Source organism: Chlorocebus sabaeus, chromosome 26 (assembly GCF_047675955.1).
Source record: "Chlorocebus sabaeus isolate Y175 chromosome 26, mChlSab1.0.hap1, whole genome shotgun sequence".
In the NCBI taxonomy this organism is placed as follows: domain Eukaryota; kingdom Metazoa; phylum Chordata; class Mammalia; order Primates; family Cercopithecidae; genus Chlorocebus; species Chlorocebus sabaeus.
The window spans coordinates 19,710,230-19,727,312 of NC_132929.1; the positions used below are offsets into that span (position 1 = coordinate 19,710,230).

At 42.2% G+C, this 17,083-nt stretch overlaps 2 protein-coding genes across 12 annotated transcripts in view; one reads left to right on the top strand and one right to left on the bottom strand.

The window, feature by feature from the left end:
• The window catches only part of WDR76 (WD repeat domain 76), a 44,390-nt gene extending 34,141 nt beyond the window's left edge, over positions 1–10,249 (top strand). For all 6 annotated transcript variants that reach the window (XM_038009915.2, XM_073012124.1, XM_073012125.1 and 3 more), the window contains 3 exons: positions 713–865; positions 3,334–3,387; positions 7,979–10,249. In XM_038009915.2, the coding sequence (XP_037865843.1) occupies positions 713–865; positions 3,334–3,387; positions 7,979–8,243 (472 nt within the window). In that variant the 3' untranslated portion in view covers positions 8,244–10,249. The remainder of the gene's footprint in view (positions 1–712; positions 866–3,333; positions 3,388–7,978) is intronic.
• A 2,643-nt stretch (positions 10,250–12,892) lies between these two features.
• The window catches only part of FRMD5 (FERM domain containing 5), a 337,009-nt gene continuing 332,818 nt past the window's right edge, over positions 12,893–17,083 (bottom strand). For 3 of the 6 annotated variants that reach the window (XM_008016797.3, XM_073012126.1, XM_073012127.1), the window contains one exon: positions 14,696–16,560. In XM_008016797.3, the coding sequence (XP_008014988.1) occupies positions 15,983–16,560 (578 nt within the window). In that variant the 3' untranslated portion in view covers positions 14,696–15,982. Of the gene's footprint in view, positions 16,561–17,083 lie in introns of all 6 variants that reach the window. The other 3 variants (XM_008016802.3, XM_008016800.3, XM_008016803.3) reach the window with 3 other exon arrangements.

Here is a 17,083-nt window from a genome sequence, read left to right on the forward strand (position 1 = left end):
CTGGATGACAGAGTGAGACTCCATCTCAAAAAAGACAAAACAAAAAACTTGTCTTTCTATATGCACTGGATCCATGTATCTGCTATAGTTTTGGAATGTGTCTAGTATTGTACTTGTTATCTATACCAGTTTTGGGAGTATTAGAGGGTGCTGTCGGTTTTATTTATTTATTTTTTGAGATGGAGTCTTGCTATTTTGCCCAGGCTGGAGTGAAGTGGCGCAATCTCACCTGACTGCAACTGCCGCCTCCCATGTTCAAGCGATTCTTCTGCCTCACCTTCCCGAGTAGAGTTCTGTCTTTTTTTTTTTTGAGATGGAGTTTTGCTCTCGTTGCCCAGGCTGGAGTGCAATGGCATGATCTTGGCTCACCGCAACCTCTGCCTCCCAGGTTCAAGCAATTCTCCTGCCTCAGCCTCCTGAGTAGCTAGGATTACAGGCATGCACCACCATGCCCAGCTAATTTTGTATTTTTAGTAGAGACGGGGTTTCTCCATGTTGAGGCTGGTCTCGAACTCCTGACTTCAGGTGATCCGCTTGCCTCGGCCTTCCAAAGTGCTGGGATTACAAACGAGCCACCGCGCCCAGTCGAGAGTTGTGTCTTAAATGTTCCTCAGTATAGCAAGTATGTGAGTGTCTAACTTATGTTTAGCCCTGTTGTGGAGGCTCATTACATGTACTATGGCAACATTGATCATTGTTTCTCCCATTACAGGGATACTCATATTTATGATGCAAGGCAACTGAAGTCCAGGGGAAGTCAGCCTTTGATTGCTTTGACTGAACATACAAAGAGCATTGCTTCTGCCTATTTTTCACCTCTTACTGGTAACAGAGTGGTGACCACATGTGCCGATTGTAATCTGAGGTAAATTGGGAAGGCAGAAATGTTTTTAAGGAATGTAAAGATTCTATAGCTATTGTGTCAGTAAACCAAAAGCTTTGTTTACTGCTGTTCCCTATTAAATTGCTAATGTTATTGTTTAGTAGTGATATCTAGGTTCCTAAAGACTGATGACCTGTATTTAATGGCTTTTCAGCAGTTTTTGGGTCCTGGAAATTTACTTGAGACTGGCAAAGGTCCGTAGCTACCCTGAGGGGTTTATGGTCCAGCTTTCCTTTAAGCACTGAAGAATCCCCGAAACCAGGCTGTGAGAAGGAGATAATTTTAGCATACTTTGGGGTCAGTGTGATCTATACTGCAAGTGAAGTGCTGAATGGAAATTGCAGAGCCCCAGACCGTGAGCAGACAGAAAATAGCAAAAACTGGGGTTCTATACAAGCTATTGGATATGGTTTTATAGTTCTAGGGTTTTAGCTTTAGTACTTTTCTATAGCTACTTCCCAAAAATGGATTTAAAGTGTAATATAAACTAATTGAACAAAAAACAAAACAGTGTCAGTAAAGATGTCGGGAACATTAGTGTAATCACAAAGGAAAATTATTTTGTTCTCTTTTAGAATCCCTGATTTTGCTTAAAATTGCAAGCCCTTTTTAGTTTCTAAGAGTTTTACCTTAAGCTATTTTGGAATTCCTACATTATTCAGTTGAGTATATACTGTGCACCAGGCTCCACAATGGCACCCAGTTTCTGTTTAAACCCACCTGTTGGGAAGAGTGTGGTCTGCAGTGTGTGACAGTTGTCCAGTCCAGTTAGTTTCTAGCAAAGTCTGTGAGTATTACCAGATGGTGCAGAAAGAGAGTCACCAGGGAATGGTAGGCCAGCATCCCCTTTCCACTCATTCAGTTTCCTTTGTCTCGAAAGCTACCTGTTCTGTTCCTGTTCATTTACACCGCAGTTTAGTCTTGTTACATTAACTATTAGTGGTTTGGCTTTCTACTAATCTATTTAGGCAATAAGCTCTAGTGCCAAGCAACCATACTAGAAAAGCTAGGCACAAGGAGAAGAGAAGGAGGTGGTGATGCTGTTAGTTTCCTTCTGCTGAAGTGCTCAGTGGAGGCTTCTAGACTCTTCTCTAACTGCTGTATAAAATCTCCTCTCTTTGGCCAGGTGTAGTGGCTTATGCCTATAATCACAGCGTTTCGGGAGGCTGAGGTGGGAGGATCACTTGAGCCCAGGAGTTCGAGACCAGCCTGGGCAACAGAAAGAGACCCTGTCTTTACATAAAAAATTAGCCAGACATGGTATTGTGTGCTTATAGTCCCAGCTACTTGGGAGGCTGAGGTGGAAGGATCACTTGAACCTGGGAGGTTGAGGCTTCGGTGACCTGTGACAGTGCCATTGCACTTCAGCCTGGGCATCAACTGAGATGCTGTCTCTTGAAAACCAAAACACAACTCCTCCTTGGTTGCTGGTTGGTCTTAGTCTGGAAATGACACTATCAGGCTTTCAACTGATGAGTCTCAGGGAAACTGCTCTTGATACACAGATGTACTTTTAGGTAATTTGTACATTTTCAGACCATATCCTTTATGTCCCATATTATTGTGAATTGTGGATATAATTTTACAGTTCAGATTATCACTTTAGAATGTGCATTTTATTTCTATTCATTTATTATTATTAATGTTTTTTTTAGAGACAAGATCTCTTTGTTGCCCAGGCTAGAGTGCAGTGGCATGATCATGGCTCACTGCAACCCTGACCTGGGCTCCAGCAATCTTACTGCCTTAGCTTCCAAGTAGCTGGGACTAGAGGTATGCGCCACCATACCTAGCTATTATTATTATTTTTTATTTTTTTTGTAGAGATAGGGTCTCACTATATTGCCCAGGCTGGTCTCAAACTCCTGGCCTCAAGTGATCCTCCCACCTTGGCCTCAAAGTGCTGAGATTACAGGCATGAGCCACAACAGCCAGCCAAATGATTTCTACACTAAACTGTAAGCACTGACTTATTTTATAAAACGTCTTGCAACTTTTGTTTAGTATTTTAGCCAAGATTTGTTGGAGCCTGATCCTACCCCTGCTGTTTTTTTTTGTAGACAGGGTCTCGCTCTGTTGCTCAGGCTGGAGTGCAGTAGTGTGATCATAGCTCAGTGTAATCTCAAACTCCTGGGCTTAAGTGATCTTCTCACCTCAGCCTCCTGAGTAGCTTGGACTACAGGCATGTGCCCCACGCCCAGCTAATTTTAAATTTTTTGTACAGATGGGTCTCACTGTATTGCCCAGGCTGGTCTCATACTCTTGGCCTCAGGTGATCCTCCTGTGGATTACAGGCATAGGCCTCTAAACCTGGCCTGATCCTACATATTTTTAAATGACAATTATGTATTTCTTACCGTGAATTAATGAGAAGCTTGTTAAATACACTGATATTTATTTCAGAAAGTTTTTAAGAAACAAAATAATGTCTTACTCTCTCTATTTTGCAGAATTTTTGACAGCAGCTGTGTATCTTCTAAGATTCCTCTCCTCACCACCATCAGGTAGGCTTCTATATGCCAAATAATGTAGATGTGGATTACCATGAACCGTTTGTTGCAGTGCGTACATTAGACATCTGATTGTCAAAGATATGTAGTAGTCCTGATTTTTGAATACAAAAATTGTAAGTGTCCCAGTTTGCTAGTTCCTATCCAGAAGGGTTCTTGCTTCTAGGTTCTCTGTGTCTGTAGAGGTTCAGTCTCTTGTAGTCAGTAGCTGTTCTCTGCAGGTGGGAGGTTATTGTTGGTTAAGGTTAATGACTTTATTCTGAACTAGATTACTTATGTTATCTTATTGAAGAAGACTGTAATTATTCACTTGCTGATGAGGCTGTCTGAAACTCTGTTTATTTGTGTCTGTTTATTCTGGGCCTAGAGGGTTTCCTCGTCTTCCCACTTCATTTCTTTGATTATACTCTTATATCAACTACTTTGAATGTGTGTGTGTGTATATATATATATATATTTTTTTTTTTTTTTTTGGGAGACGGAGTCTCTGTTGCCCAGGCTGGAGTGCAGTGGTGTGATCTCTGCTCACTGTAATCTCCACCTCTTAGGTTCAGGTGATTTTCTTGCCTCAACCTCCTGAGTAGCTGGGATTACAGGCACGTACCACTACGCCCGGCTAATTTTTTGTATTTTTAGTAGAGATGGGGTTTCACCATGTTGGTCAGGCTGGTCTCGAACTCCTGACCTTGTGATCCACCCACCTCGGCCTCCCAAAGTGCTGGGATTACAGGCGTGAGCCACAGCGCTCGGCCTTGTATGTGTGTATTTAACATCAAACTTTACTCAGTGCCTTCTCCTGATATCCCTCTTTGTCAGTATTTATGAAGTTGGGAATAGTGTGTGATATATATTGATTGTTGCTTCATACATTTTGTTCCATTTTATCAGTTTCTTTTTTTTTCAGGTCCACAGTTTTTATTTATTTTTATTTTTTTCAAAGACAGAGTCTCACTTTGTAGCCTAGGCTGGAGTGCAGTGTCATGATCTCGGATCACTGCAACCTCCACCTCCTGGGTTCAAGCAATTCTGCCTCAGCCTTCCAAGAAGCTGGGATTACAGGTTCACACCACTCTGTCTGGCTAATTTCTGCATTTTTAGTAGAGATGAGGTTTCTCCACGTTGGTCAGACTGGTCTCGGACTTTTGACCTCAAGCGACCACCAACCTTGGCCTCCCAAAGTGCTGGGATTACAAGTGTGAGCCCCCATGCCCAACCTATGTTATGTTATGTTATGTTATTTTTAATTTTTATTTTATTTTGAGACAGAGTCTCACTCTGTTGCCCAGGCTGGAGTGCATTGGCATGATCTCGGCTCATTGCAGCCTCTGCCTCCTGGGTTCAAGCAATTCTCCTGCCTCAGCCTCTTGAGTAGCTGGGACTACAGGCACGTGCCACTATGCCCAGCTAATTTTTGTACTTTTTTTTAGTAGAGATGGGGTTTCCCATGTTGGCCAGGCTGGTTTTGAACTTCTGGACTCAAGTGATCCACCTGCCTCGGCCTCCTAAAGTGCTGAGATTACGGGCATGAGCCACTGCACCCAGTCTTATTTTTTAATTGACTAATAAAATTGTATATATTTATCATGTACAACATGTTTTGAAATATATACATTGTGGAATGGCTAAATCAAGCTGATTAACGTATGTATTACCTCACGTACTTACCATTTTTTTGTGGTGAGAACACTTAAAATCTGTCAGCAATCTTCAAGAATATACATATTGTTATTGACTATGGTCATCCTGATATACAGTAGACCTCTTGAATGTATTTCTCCTATTAACTGAAATTTCATAGTTTTTGACCAACATCTCCCCAACCCTTTCCCTCTCTGCCCAACAGTTTCTTAACTTCTCTCTCTCTCTCTTTTTTTTTTCTTTTTTTTGAAAAAGAAACACGGTCTCGCTCTCTTGCCCAGTATGGAGTGCAGTGGCATGTTCATGGCTCACTTCAGCCTCAATCTCTTGGACTTGAGCAGTTCTCTTGCCTCAGCCTCCCAAGTAGCTGGGACTACAGACACACAGAACCATGTCCCTCTAATTTTAAAAATTTTTTGTAGAGATGGGGACTTGCTGTTGCCCAGGCCGGTCTGGAACCCCTGGCCTCAACTGATCCTCCTACGTGGGCCTCCTGAAGTGTTGGCATTGTAGGCATGAGATATCATGCCCGGCCTTACAACTTTGTTATTTTTTATTTATTATTATTTTTTAGACTAGTCAAGTGCAGTTGTGAGAAGGTGGGAAAGAGTAGAACAAAGAGTATTATCTGTAACTGACTGTGAACAATCAATTAAAATAAGTCACTACCTTCGAACTAGCCTCAGCTTTTTAAAATTCCCCATATGAGTGAGATCATGTGGTATTTGTCTTTCTGTGCCTGGCTTATTTTACTTAACATAATGTCTCCAGGTTCATCCATGATAGGGTTTTCTTAAGTGGAATAGTATTCCATTATGTGTATATACTATGTTTTCTTTATTCATTTATCCATTGATTGATTGATTCCATATCTTAGATGTGACAGTGAATGTGGGAGTATAGGTATCTCACAGATAGTTCATTTCCTTTGGATATATTCCCGGTAGTGGGATTGCTGGATCATATGGTAGTTCTATTGTTAATTTTTTGAGGAACCTCCATACTGTTTTCCATTATGGGTGCACCAATTTACATTTCCACCAACAACATACTAGGGGTCCTCCTTCTCTGTATTCTATATCTTTACCAATACTTGCTATCTCTTCTTGTTTTGATAATGGCCATTCTACTAGATGTAAGGTGATATCTCATTGTGGTTTTAACTTGCATTTCACTGATGATTAGTGATATTGAACATATTTTCATATAATTGGCCATTTGTATGTCATCTTTTGAGAAGTGTGTATTCAGATTCTTTGCCCATTTTTTAATTGGGTAATTTGTTTTCTTTTCTTTTTTTTTTTGAGAAGGAGTCTCGCTCTGTTGCCCAGGCTGGAGTGCAGTGGCGCATCTCAGCTCACTGCAAGCTCTGCCTCCCGGGTTCACGCCATTCTCCTGCTTCAGCCTCCCCAGTAGCTGAGACTACAGGCACCTGCCACCACGCCCGGCTAATTTTTTTTGTATTTTTTTTTTTTTTTTAGTAGAGACGGGGTTTCACCATGTTAGCCAGGATGGTCTCGATCTCCTGACCTCGTGATCTGCCCGCCTCGGCCTCCCAAAGTGCTGGGATTACAGGCGTGAGCCACCACGCCTGGCCTTTTGTTTTTTTAACGGAGTCTTGCTCTTGTTGCCCAAGCTGAAGTGCAATGGCACGATCTCGGGTCATTGCAACCTCTGCCTCCCAGGTTCAAGCAATTCTCGTGCCTCAGCCTCCTGAGTAGCTGGGATTACAGGCCTGAGCCACAATGCCTGGCCAACTTTCCTATTTTTAGTGGAGATGGGGTTTTACCATGTTGATCAGGCTGGTCTTGAACTCTTGACCTCAGGTGATCTGCCCGCCTCGGCCCCCCAAAGTGCTCGGATTATAGGCATGAGCCACTGTGCCCAGCCAGTATTTTGTTTTTTAATTTTTTAATTTTTATTTTTTGAAATGGAGTCTCCCTCTGTCACCCAGGCTGGAATGCAGTGGCGTGATCTCAGCTCACTGCAACCTCTACCTCCCGGGTTCAAGCAATTCTCCTGCCTCAGCCTCCCCAGTAGCTGGGATTACAGACATGCGCCACCATGCCTGGCTAATTTTTGTATTTTTATTTTTTTTGAGATAGAGTCTCACTCTGTTGCCCAGGCTGGAATGCAGTGGCCCAGTCTTGGCTCACTGTAGCCTCCATCTCCTGGGTTCAAGCGATTCTCCAGCCTTAGCCTCCCTAGGAGCGGGGATTACAGGCGCCCACCACCACGCCCAGCTAATTTTCCTATTTTTAGTAGAGACGGGGTTTCACCATGTTGGCCAGGCTGGTCTCAAACTCCTGACCTTGAATGATCCACACCCTTGGTCTCCCAAAGTGCTGGGATTACAGGGGTGAGCCACTGTGCCCAGCCAATTTTTGTATTTTTAGTAGACTGGGTTTTGCCATGTTGGCCAGGCTGGTCTTGAACTCCTGACCTCAGGTGACCAACCTGCCTCAGCCTCCCAAAGTGCTGGGATTACAGGTGTGGGCCACTGTGCCCACCTATATTTTGTACATGTTTAAAAAATTTATGTAGGGTGATTATTCTAGGGGCTAAGAATTTTCATTAATGATAGGGTCATTTAAGTAGCAGTGGGAAATGTGTTTCTCTGTAGTCCATACTTTAATGAAAAAGGATTGTTAGTGATATTAAGGCAAAGAGACTAAAAGGGCAGTACTTGTGTTTTTGCTTTTGAGTACTATAAAGGACTCCATATGTTTTATTTTGGGAGATTTTTGGATGAGGAGGATATCGTCTCTGTCCAGAGGTTCAGTCCTGTAGAGAGGATGAGATAAGGTTGGTGTTAACTCAGTAACTTAATAAGAAGAAACTTAGCAGAAAAAACTAGCATTTAGGAGCAATGCCATCTTTACCCTCTGCCCAGTGCTACCTTATTTAACCTTACTTCATTTAAAAAATATATTGTTTTCCTCACTAGGCACAACACTTTCACTGGGCGATGGCTGACCAGGTTCCAAGCCATGTGGGATCCTAAACAAGAAGACTGTGTCATAGTTGGCAGCATGGCCCATCCACGACGGGTAGAAATCTTCCATGAGACAGGAAAGAGGGTGCATTCGTTTGGCGGAGAATGCCTTGTCTCTGTGTGTTCCATCAATGCCATGCACCCAACTCGGTATATTTTGGCTGGAGGTAATTCCAGCGGGAAGATACATGTTTTTATGAATGAAAAAAGCTGCTGAGTTTTTGGTTTAAGAACATCAATTTGTTCAAATAGACCACTGTCCAAGGAACCTAGTAATTGGCATGCCTTAGTGTGTTTACTTGGTAATGTGTTACATTTAGCAAATATTAACATTGTTTTATTAATAAGACTATAAGAAGAGTGTAATTTTAGTAAGGGAGAAGTCTTGGAGGGTTGCTTCTGCAGGATGGGGAGGGAATTTGAGGGGAGGCTCAGGTGCCTTCAGGACTTTTTAAAAATTTTTTTGAGACAGTTTTGCTCTTGTTGCCCAGGCTGGAGTGCAATGGCACGATCTTGGCTCACTGCAACCTCTGCCTCTCAGGTTCAAGTGATTCTCCTGCCTCAGCCTCCCAAGTAGCTGGGATTACAGGCACCTGCCACCAAGCCTGGCTATTTTTTGTAGTTTTAGTAGACATGCGGTTTCATCATGTTGGCCAGGCTGGTCTCAAACTCCTGACCTCAGGTGATCTGCCCACCTCGGCCTCCCAAAGTGCTGGGATTACAGGCGTGAGCCACTGCACCTGGCCATGAGCACTTTTAATCGAGACAGTATGCTGAGAAATTCTAACATTATAAGTTATAAAGCTTTGACTATTAAAGTTTTTGTGATCTAATGATATGGTTTTGATTCTATAGTGATTTGTGGTTTATTTTATAGTTTGGAATGAATACTTATCTCTAGGCTCACACATTGGAAGGGGACCCGGAAAGGTAATCTAACTCAGTGATTTGAAACTTGATTTTTTTAACTGAGAACTTTTTTTGCCCCCTGCCTGTAGGTTAAATCTTATGTGAAATGCCAAGATAATTGCCGAGCAGCTTTGGTTTACCCAGGGCAGGGTCTGGGTCTGTCTGTATTTTCCTTTCCCCTTCCTCTAGATGACTCCTGAGACACAGGCAGGACTCCCAAGCACAGGGTTTGGATCTGCCCCGGTCCTGGCATTCCAGGATAAGATTGCCTCAGACCTGTGTTTTTCAGACTGGGTTTTTGCTCTTCACATGAAATCAGTTAAATGACAATGACTGGTGTTGAAAAAAATGAAAAGGAAAGCATTTGTAAAGAACAGAAAACATATTTGAGTGAGTATTATTTGGTAAAACTTAGTTACATATGCATATATATTGGTAGGTATATATGTTTATGTATATTTTGATGTAAAATAAATATATATATATGTATAATATCACTGTAGTACCATGGGTAATGGATAAAGAAGTGAAAGCTACTGCTTAGAATGAAGAATGCCCCAGTCTTACCTGTCCCGATCTTTAAACTGTCCAAAGGAAATTCAATAGCCTGTTAAGTGAATACCTTCATTCTTACTCATATTTAGGTGAAATATTATGAAATACTCACCACTTTTGGTATTTTATCAAAAATGTTTTCTTTTCAGAAGTTATGGTAATTTCAATGTGTTTATTGTTGGGAGGGGAGCTGCCAAATCAGTTATTCATATTACTGTGTGACATCTATCCAACTTTTTTCGTTCTTCATTACCAAATACTGAAAGACTTGTAAACAGCTTTGGCAATATGTTTGAATTCTAAGAGGAAACATTTTCGCATAATTCTATATCAGAGAAATATAGTGATATATAATTTCCTTGAAAACAAATTTCTAAATAATTTTCTTCTCTGTAATCTAAGTGTAAAAAGTTTTTCAATAGGTTTAGGTGTTTATGAACAATAGTTCTCTATTTTCTAGTTGGTATAAGCAGAGGAATTGACAAGTGAGATGGAAATGTTAATTTATAAAGGGAAAGTAAAGCTAGGTGAGGTTGAGTTATAATTAAACTGTTCAGGAAACATCGTAAAGGCTTTACGCTCCGTTTTTCATTTCTACACCAATTAATCTCATGGGTTCTAGAGTGGTTAGTTCTATGGGAATTGTTTCTGTTTTTAAAGATGCTGAAAACTACTCTCAATCAAATTAGTACTATCATTTAAGCTTTGAATACTTAGTGGTAATTGCCTGACCTCTTCAATAAATGTTAGCAAATTCTTGATGTTCCTCACTTTTGTGGTTTCTTTTGCCATAGTAGCTTCATAAACAGTGCTATTTATATTCACTTACACTTAATAGAGTTGTATCTGGAGGCAATGCAGGAAGAAAGTAGAAGGATTAGGGACCTTTTTTTTTTTTTTTTTTTTTTTGGTGATAAGCTTTCTAATGGAGTAATTGTTTAAATCTACACAGCACATAAAAGAAAATTGTCCCCCTTGGGACATTCTTACACTGTAATCTGTAGTGAAAGGTACTTTTCCCACAGACTTGCCTACAGGCTGGCTTCAGTAATTATGTGTGTATTATTGCTTCCTTCAGGATAAGCCTTTTCTGTAAGTTTGGCCTTTATGATATCTCTTAAGCTCTGAGTTCCACTTATTCTTTTTTTTTTTTTTTTAAACATACCCAGCCTTTTGTTATGTAACTTTAAGGAGCAGACAATTCTCATTTTCGGTTGTCAGAGACTTGGTCAGACTAGGAGAGACCACAAATGATTAGGAATTAATCGAATCTGAGTTGCCTAAGTCCTATTTTAGTATTCTGGCCTTTTTTTTTTTTTTTTTTGAGACGGAGTCTCGCTCTGTTGCCCAGGCTGGAGTGCAGTGGCTGGATCTCAGTTCACTGCAAGCTCCGCCTCCCGGGTTTACGCCATTCTCCTGCCTCAGCCTCCCGAGTAGCTGGGACTACAGGCGCCCACCACCTCGCCCAGCTAGTTTTTTATGTATTTTTAGTAGAGACGGGGTTTCACCGTGTTCGCCAGGATGGTCTCGATCTCCTGACCTTGTGATCTGCCCGTCTCGGCCTCCCAAAGTGCTGGGATTACAGGCTTGAGCCACCGCGCCCGGCCTATTCTGGCCTTTTGAGCTTCCTTTTCACCAAGAAGATTTTAGAAAGGGAGTTCTCTAGGAAAGCAGGGATCCTTAGGGCTGTGGATACAAGGATTTAAATCCTTTCAGCCAATGTACAGTAAATGGGGTAGAGTTGGGGAGAAGACACACATGCCTTCTGTATCAAATTGAGAAGAGGAAATCTATGCCCTGTAACTTCAGATTCTAAAAACTTCCATGTCCCATTGGGTTGTCCTTTCTGACTTAGTACATTTCCCCCTGCTTTTTAGTAGGGTGTTGATGGCTAGAAATACCAAGACAGCAGATTGTATTTTGACTCATTTGGCTGTAAATATTTGGATTTCAAATGAAAAAGTGGAATTTATGAGGAAGATAACATTTAGTACAATTACACAGAGCTGAAGAACAAAACATTTTATGATACATTTTCCCCAAAATGGAAGCTGGGCAAGAGGAAATTTATTAAAAGTGTGCTTTGCTTGTTTTACTCCATTCCATCAGCAGGTTGTAGGGGTCTGAAGAGGAAGCCTGTTCATGAGCTAAAACCAAGTGTGTTCAGGTGCAGAGGAGCTAGCTTGTGCTAGAGGAATCCAAAGCAGAGGGAGTAGGGACTAGAGTCCTACCAGGGTGTGTGCACAGGCTGTTCTTGATAAGCTGTCAGCAGAAGGGAGGCTGCTGTGAATCGGCAGGGCCATGGGAAGCCACCCAGGTCCAGTGTTTCTTGTGCTTTTTACTCTTTGGATCACTTCAAGCAAAATCTTATGTCATAAAAACATACAAAAAATTCCACTGGGGGATAGGGTGCTGGATAGCATTTTATAGGTAGTGGGTACCTCTGAAATTTGGAGGTAACATAGCCTGATTGGTGTTTAGGAAGATGATCTGGAAACAGAAATGGGAGAGTGGAGGGCAGGCAGAATTGAGAAGACAAAGATTAGGTAAGAAGCTAGCACAGTGGACCAAGCCCCCAGTGTCACCTCTTATAGAATTTGGAAGACCATTTCCAGTTCTGTAGCCACAGAGTGATGGTTACATAATCAGATCAGATAATGCTATAGGGATATATTTTGTAAATATGTGGTGGTGGTATCATTGTAGTTCCTTCTTAGAAAGTATTTTCTGTGCTCCCACTTACTCCAGGCTTGAGTAAGAACACCAGACCAGAAGCTGGACCATCTGGGTTCTAGTTTGGGCTCTACCACTATGTAATCTTGGGAAAATCACTTAGCCTTCTTGGTTTTCCTCATCAGAAAAATGATGTCCAATTCACTTTAAAATTATTACATTTTATAGCTTCTCAGTTTCTTTTTTTTTTTTTTGAGATAGTCTTGCTCTGTCACCCAGGCTGGAGTGTAGTGGTGTGATCTCAGCTCACTGCAACCTCCGCCTCCCGGGTTCAAGTGATTCTCTCCTGCCTCAGCCTGCTGAGTAGCTGGGATTACGGGCACGCGCTGCCATGCTCGGCTAATTTTTGTATTTTTAGTAGAGATGGGGGTTTCACCATGTTGGTCAGGCTGGTCTTGAACTCCTAACCTCGTGATCTGCCTGCCTCGGCCTCCCAAAGTGCTGGGATTACAGGCGTGAGCCACTGCGCCTGGCCACTTCTGAGTTTCTAACAGTATGTATTTGGGGGTATGGGACAAGGATAATACGTGGATACAAGCAAAATGATTATTTTATATGATCCAAGTGAATAGTAGTCAGCTGTGTAAATCCCACCGGTATTCTTTTATCTATGTGTAACTTTAAGGGAGGAAAATAAGGCTGTTATTAAAGAAAGAGCCCACTCTTCCATGATATTTAAATATTTATTTAAGTTTAAAAATAATCTTCATGGCACCAATGATTTTATGCTAACTACATACTGCATATGTAGAAAAAAGTACATTGCTTTGAAGGAAAATGTAACTTAAGAGTTTTTGGCACACGGAAGGTTAACAACTATATATTTTTAAATGAAACTAAGAAATTCACATTTGCAGGTAGTTTACCCTCTACTGCTTAAAGATGCAGTACACTATTCTTTAGTAAGAGTTTTATTTCCTCTGATAGATGAAGCTATGAAAACCAGTGCTTTTTCTACAATGAGATAAAATAATTTTGAGAGAAAATGAGAGACATGTTAGAACACAGTATAACCAGGTTAAAAACTTGAACAATTTTTAATGGTGGAGATATACCAAAAAAGACTAATCACCAAAGGAGGTTTATTATTCAAGCACTATTTGAAAAGCAAACTGAAGGAAACTTTTCTATCCATATTTTCTGGGATGAGCCCTGGAAAAAAACAATCCTAAAGTTTCTGTTTAGAGAGCAAAATTTAGCTGTTAGAAATGGCATAGACTACTGTACTGTTAGAACTCTAGACACAAGGAACATACTAGGATATGGAATTGCATCTGTCTCTAATGTGAATATGAAAGGTCGGAGTTGAGGCTATCACTCACTGCATAGAAACACCAGATTCTACAAACTGAGGTAGGAGCACTACACTAAAAGGTAATCTTCTATGTTGCATAAGACAGTAGATATCCAGGTTGACACCAGCCCCGTCTCCTGACAGCCTTTTCATCTCTGGGTCTACTTTTCACATTAGTCCTGTGCTAAATAAAGCCTTTGCTATGTAGATGACAAGTGGCAGTGGCTAGTTGGTTTTAACTGACCCCTAATCTCTACTAGGATCTCTTTCGGTTTATATTGTCACTCGATAAATAGATGTTTATAATTCTGCCTAAATTGTTGCTGGTATGAAAATGGTCAGAGAGGCCCTCTTCCCTTCTTAGATTCCAGCTGTGTTTTAGCATTCCGGTATTTGATCTTGGCCATTTGGCATCAGACATCTTTTTGCTGGTTAGTTGTTCAAGCACCCTTTAAACAAGCAACCCTGGTGCCTCCACTGGGAAGAGGTCCCAGATCTTCAATACATGTCAGGCATGGAAACAGAGCTGACTGACCCTCTTCTGCTAACATACTGGTAAGGATCAGTTTTACTGTCTAGATCAGGATTGGCATATTATGGCCTGTAGGCCAAATTCAGCTCACTGTTTTCATAAAGTTTTATTGGAACACAGCCATGTTCCTTCATTTACAAATTATGGCTGTTTTTGTGCTGTGATGGCAGACTTGAGTGGTTGTGACAGAGCAAGGCGTGCTAAGCCAAAATATTTACTGTGTAGCACTTTACAGAAGTTTATTGACCTCTGGTCCAGATGAAAGGATGTCTTTAAAATTAAGCAAATCTCTCCCTAAGAGCCCCGATTATTCCACAGTTGTTGTATTCTAAACATGGCCATGGTTCTACCATCTCAGGGGACAAAATAGGGGAGGTCAAATCTACAAGTGACTCATTCTGTTCTGTGTTTGGGGCTGTCCAATTAGGGAATCAGCAGCTGCTCTACTTTTGTGTGGGTCCAGGAATATGTTCATTGACCATCCTTAAATAAGCCCTCAAGCCCCAGATGACTTAGAAATCTCTCCCTGAGATGAAAACAGGATCTTGTGTGTGATTGGTTTTAGAGTTGAAGAGCTTGGGCCTAGGACCCCACACTCACCCTTCATATGCCTGTGCTTCTGTGTGCTTCCAGGACTTCCCTCTGCAAGGATGGTGATGCTTTCCTAGAACTTATGCAGAGGATGACCCTAGGGGGCAGCATTTCTACATCTAAGTGTTGGTCTCTGCCACGGTCACCTTCTGTGTTTTGTAGGCATCTCTTAGAAATCCTATTTTAAAAGATTCTTTTCCTGGTCCCTTCTAAGGCTGTTGCTCTTGGAATTCTATTTTCTGAAGCTTTTCATTCTCAGGATCAGTTTCTTTCTTGCATCGTTTAGTTCATCAGGCTCTATTTTCTTAATCCATAAAGTAAAAACAAAATATGAATTGTTAAGAAAATAACATTTTGTTGTTAAAATATAAATTGAAATAGTCTTTGGGTCGGGGGGTGTATATAAAATAAGCACTGCTCTCCAAATCTCAACAGTCTCTCAGGTAACTTAACTCTTTCTCTTAACCATACTTTGTCCAACATTTCTGACAGAACTATCTCTGGCACCACTGAATTCATTTAACGCCCCTGGAGCACTATAAAAGTCTTGAGGTTCTTCAGAAAAAAAAATCACGTTAAGTCTAGTTTCATTATACAAAACTGGTGATGCCCACTAGGCTCTAGACTAAGGGGACAGACTTACCCCACCCCTGCTGCTGCTGCTGCTGTAGCGGTGGTCCCTTCAGATGCCCACTCTGCTCAGATTTGAAAAAAAAGGAAAAGAAAATCCAACTCAGACCATCATAAGAAGCAACTTTCCATTTAATCATTCTACATGGATGTTTACTTTTTTAAAAGTTCTGTCTGGCAAAAAAACTAAACAGTCCCCATTGTCCAGATCCCTGGCCTGCCCTACTGAGGCTGCAGTGACGAATCTATTGGAACCCAGTGGCACCAGCAGGAAAGCTCCTGCAGAATACAGAGGACAGCAGCTCTCTAGTCTTCAACTAGTGTCCCCTCTGCTAGGTGACACTACTGCAATAATCAGTAATAGTAAAATAAATTATTTTTATTTGATACTTCAAAATAATACACATCTATGAAAAATCAAAATTCATAAACCAAAAATTATCCTGCAAATTGGAAAGATGAGAAACAGAGTCGCTGAGCCTTTCTTGAAATAACTTCTGAAGAAAATGAGTTTTCCCAGTTTGTTTAGACAGGGCATGAGCCTATCCCTTTCTTCTTCTGGGAAACACCCTCCTAGGCTGCAGTGGACTTTGAGTCATGAGAGGAGGACTTGGTATATGTGCCGATGGTTCCGCGATGGGTCCCATTGCTGGGAATGGGTAGCCGGGCTCCTTGGTCCACCTGGCTAGTTTTTGGGAGGAGTCATGCCTTCTCAGGTGTCAATGAGCAGGCTCACCACTGAGCGGATTTTGCAGGCAAACCATCGCCTGAGGGGACAAAAGTATTGATAGTGGAATTGTTCAAACTCGGGGGTCTGGCGGATATCGCGGAAAAAGGCAATGTCAAGGTCAGACTCGGTAAGGATGATCAGGAGGAGGAGCAAAACAAAGAGGAGTCCCATGGTCACAAGGAGCAAACGGAGGACACTTAGAACAAACTTATTCACCTGTTCCTCCTCGGGCCCGCCGTGCCCCTGACACAGGGCCCTCAGCTCTCCCCCAAGGGCCTCCACCTCTGTAGCAGTTGGGGTGCTGGCTTCAGATTCCTTCTCCTCCTCGATGCTGCAGGTGGCTCCATTGATCTGCCGGGAAAGCAACATCAGCTCCAGGCTGTGCTCAGCCACAGGGGTGGGCAGCACGCTGTCTGCAGGGCTGTAGGCCTCGTCTGCAATCACAGCTACTCGCTCATTGCTATCTGTCCGGCTGCTTCTCACGTGAGGCAGGAAGGTGTCCCCATGGGAAGAGGAACGCACTGGCGTGGAATGGGCACTGTCCCGTAGGGACTCTAGGCCTAGAAAGGCAAAAGGAACATGACTAGGCTGTGTCCCAATGCACCCTTTGCTTTCCAGTGGCACCCACTGTGTTTTATTGGGTACCATTCTGCACACCCACATGACCAGCAGCAGTAGCCGGTGCACTCTATTTCAATATATCAAGAAGATGACAGCCTGGGCGTGATGGCTCACGCCTGTAATCTCAGCACTTTGGGAGGCCAAGGTGGGTGGACTGCTTGAGATCAGGAGTTCCAGACCAGCCTGGCCAACGTGGTGAAACCCCATCTCAAGTAAAAATACAAAATTAGGTGTGGTGGCACATGCCTGTAATCCCAGCTACTTGGGAGGCTGAGGCAGGAGAATCGCTTGAACCTGGGAGGCAGAGGTTGCAGTGAGCTGAGATTGCACCATTACACTCCATCCTCGGCAACAGAGTGAGTGAGACTCCATGTTTAAAAAAAAAAAAAAAAAAGGCTGGGCACCGTGGCTCACGCCTGTAATCCCAGCACTTTAGGAGGCCGAGGCGGGCGGATCATGAGG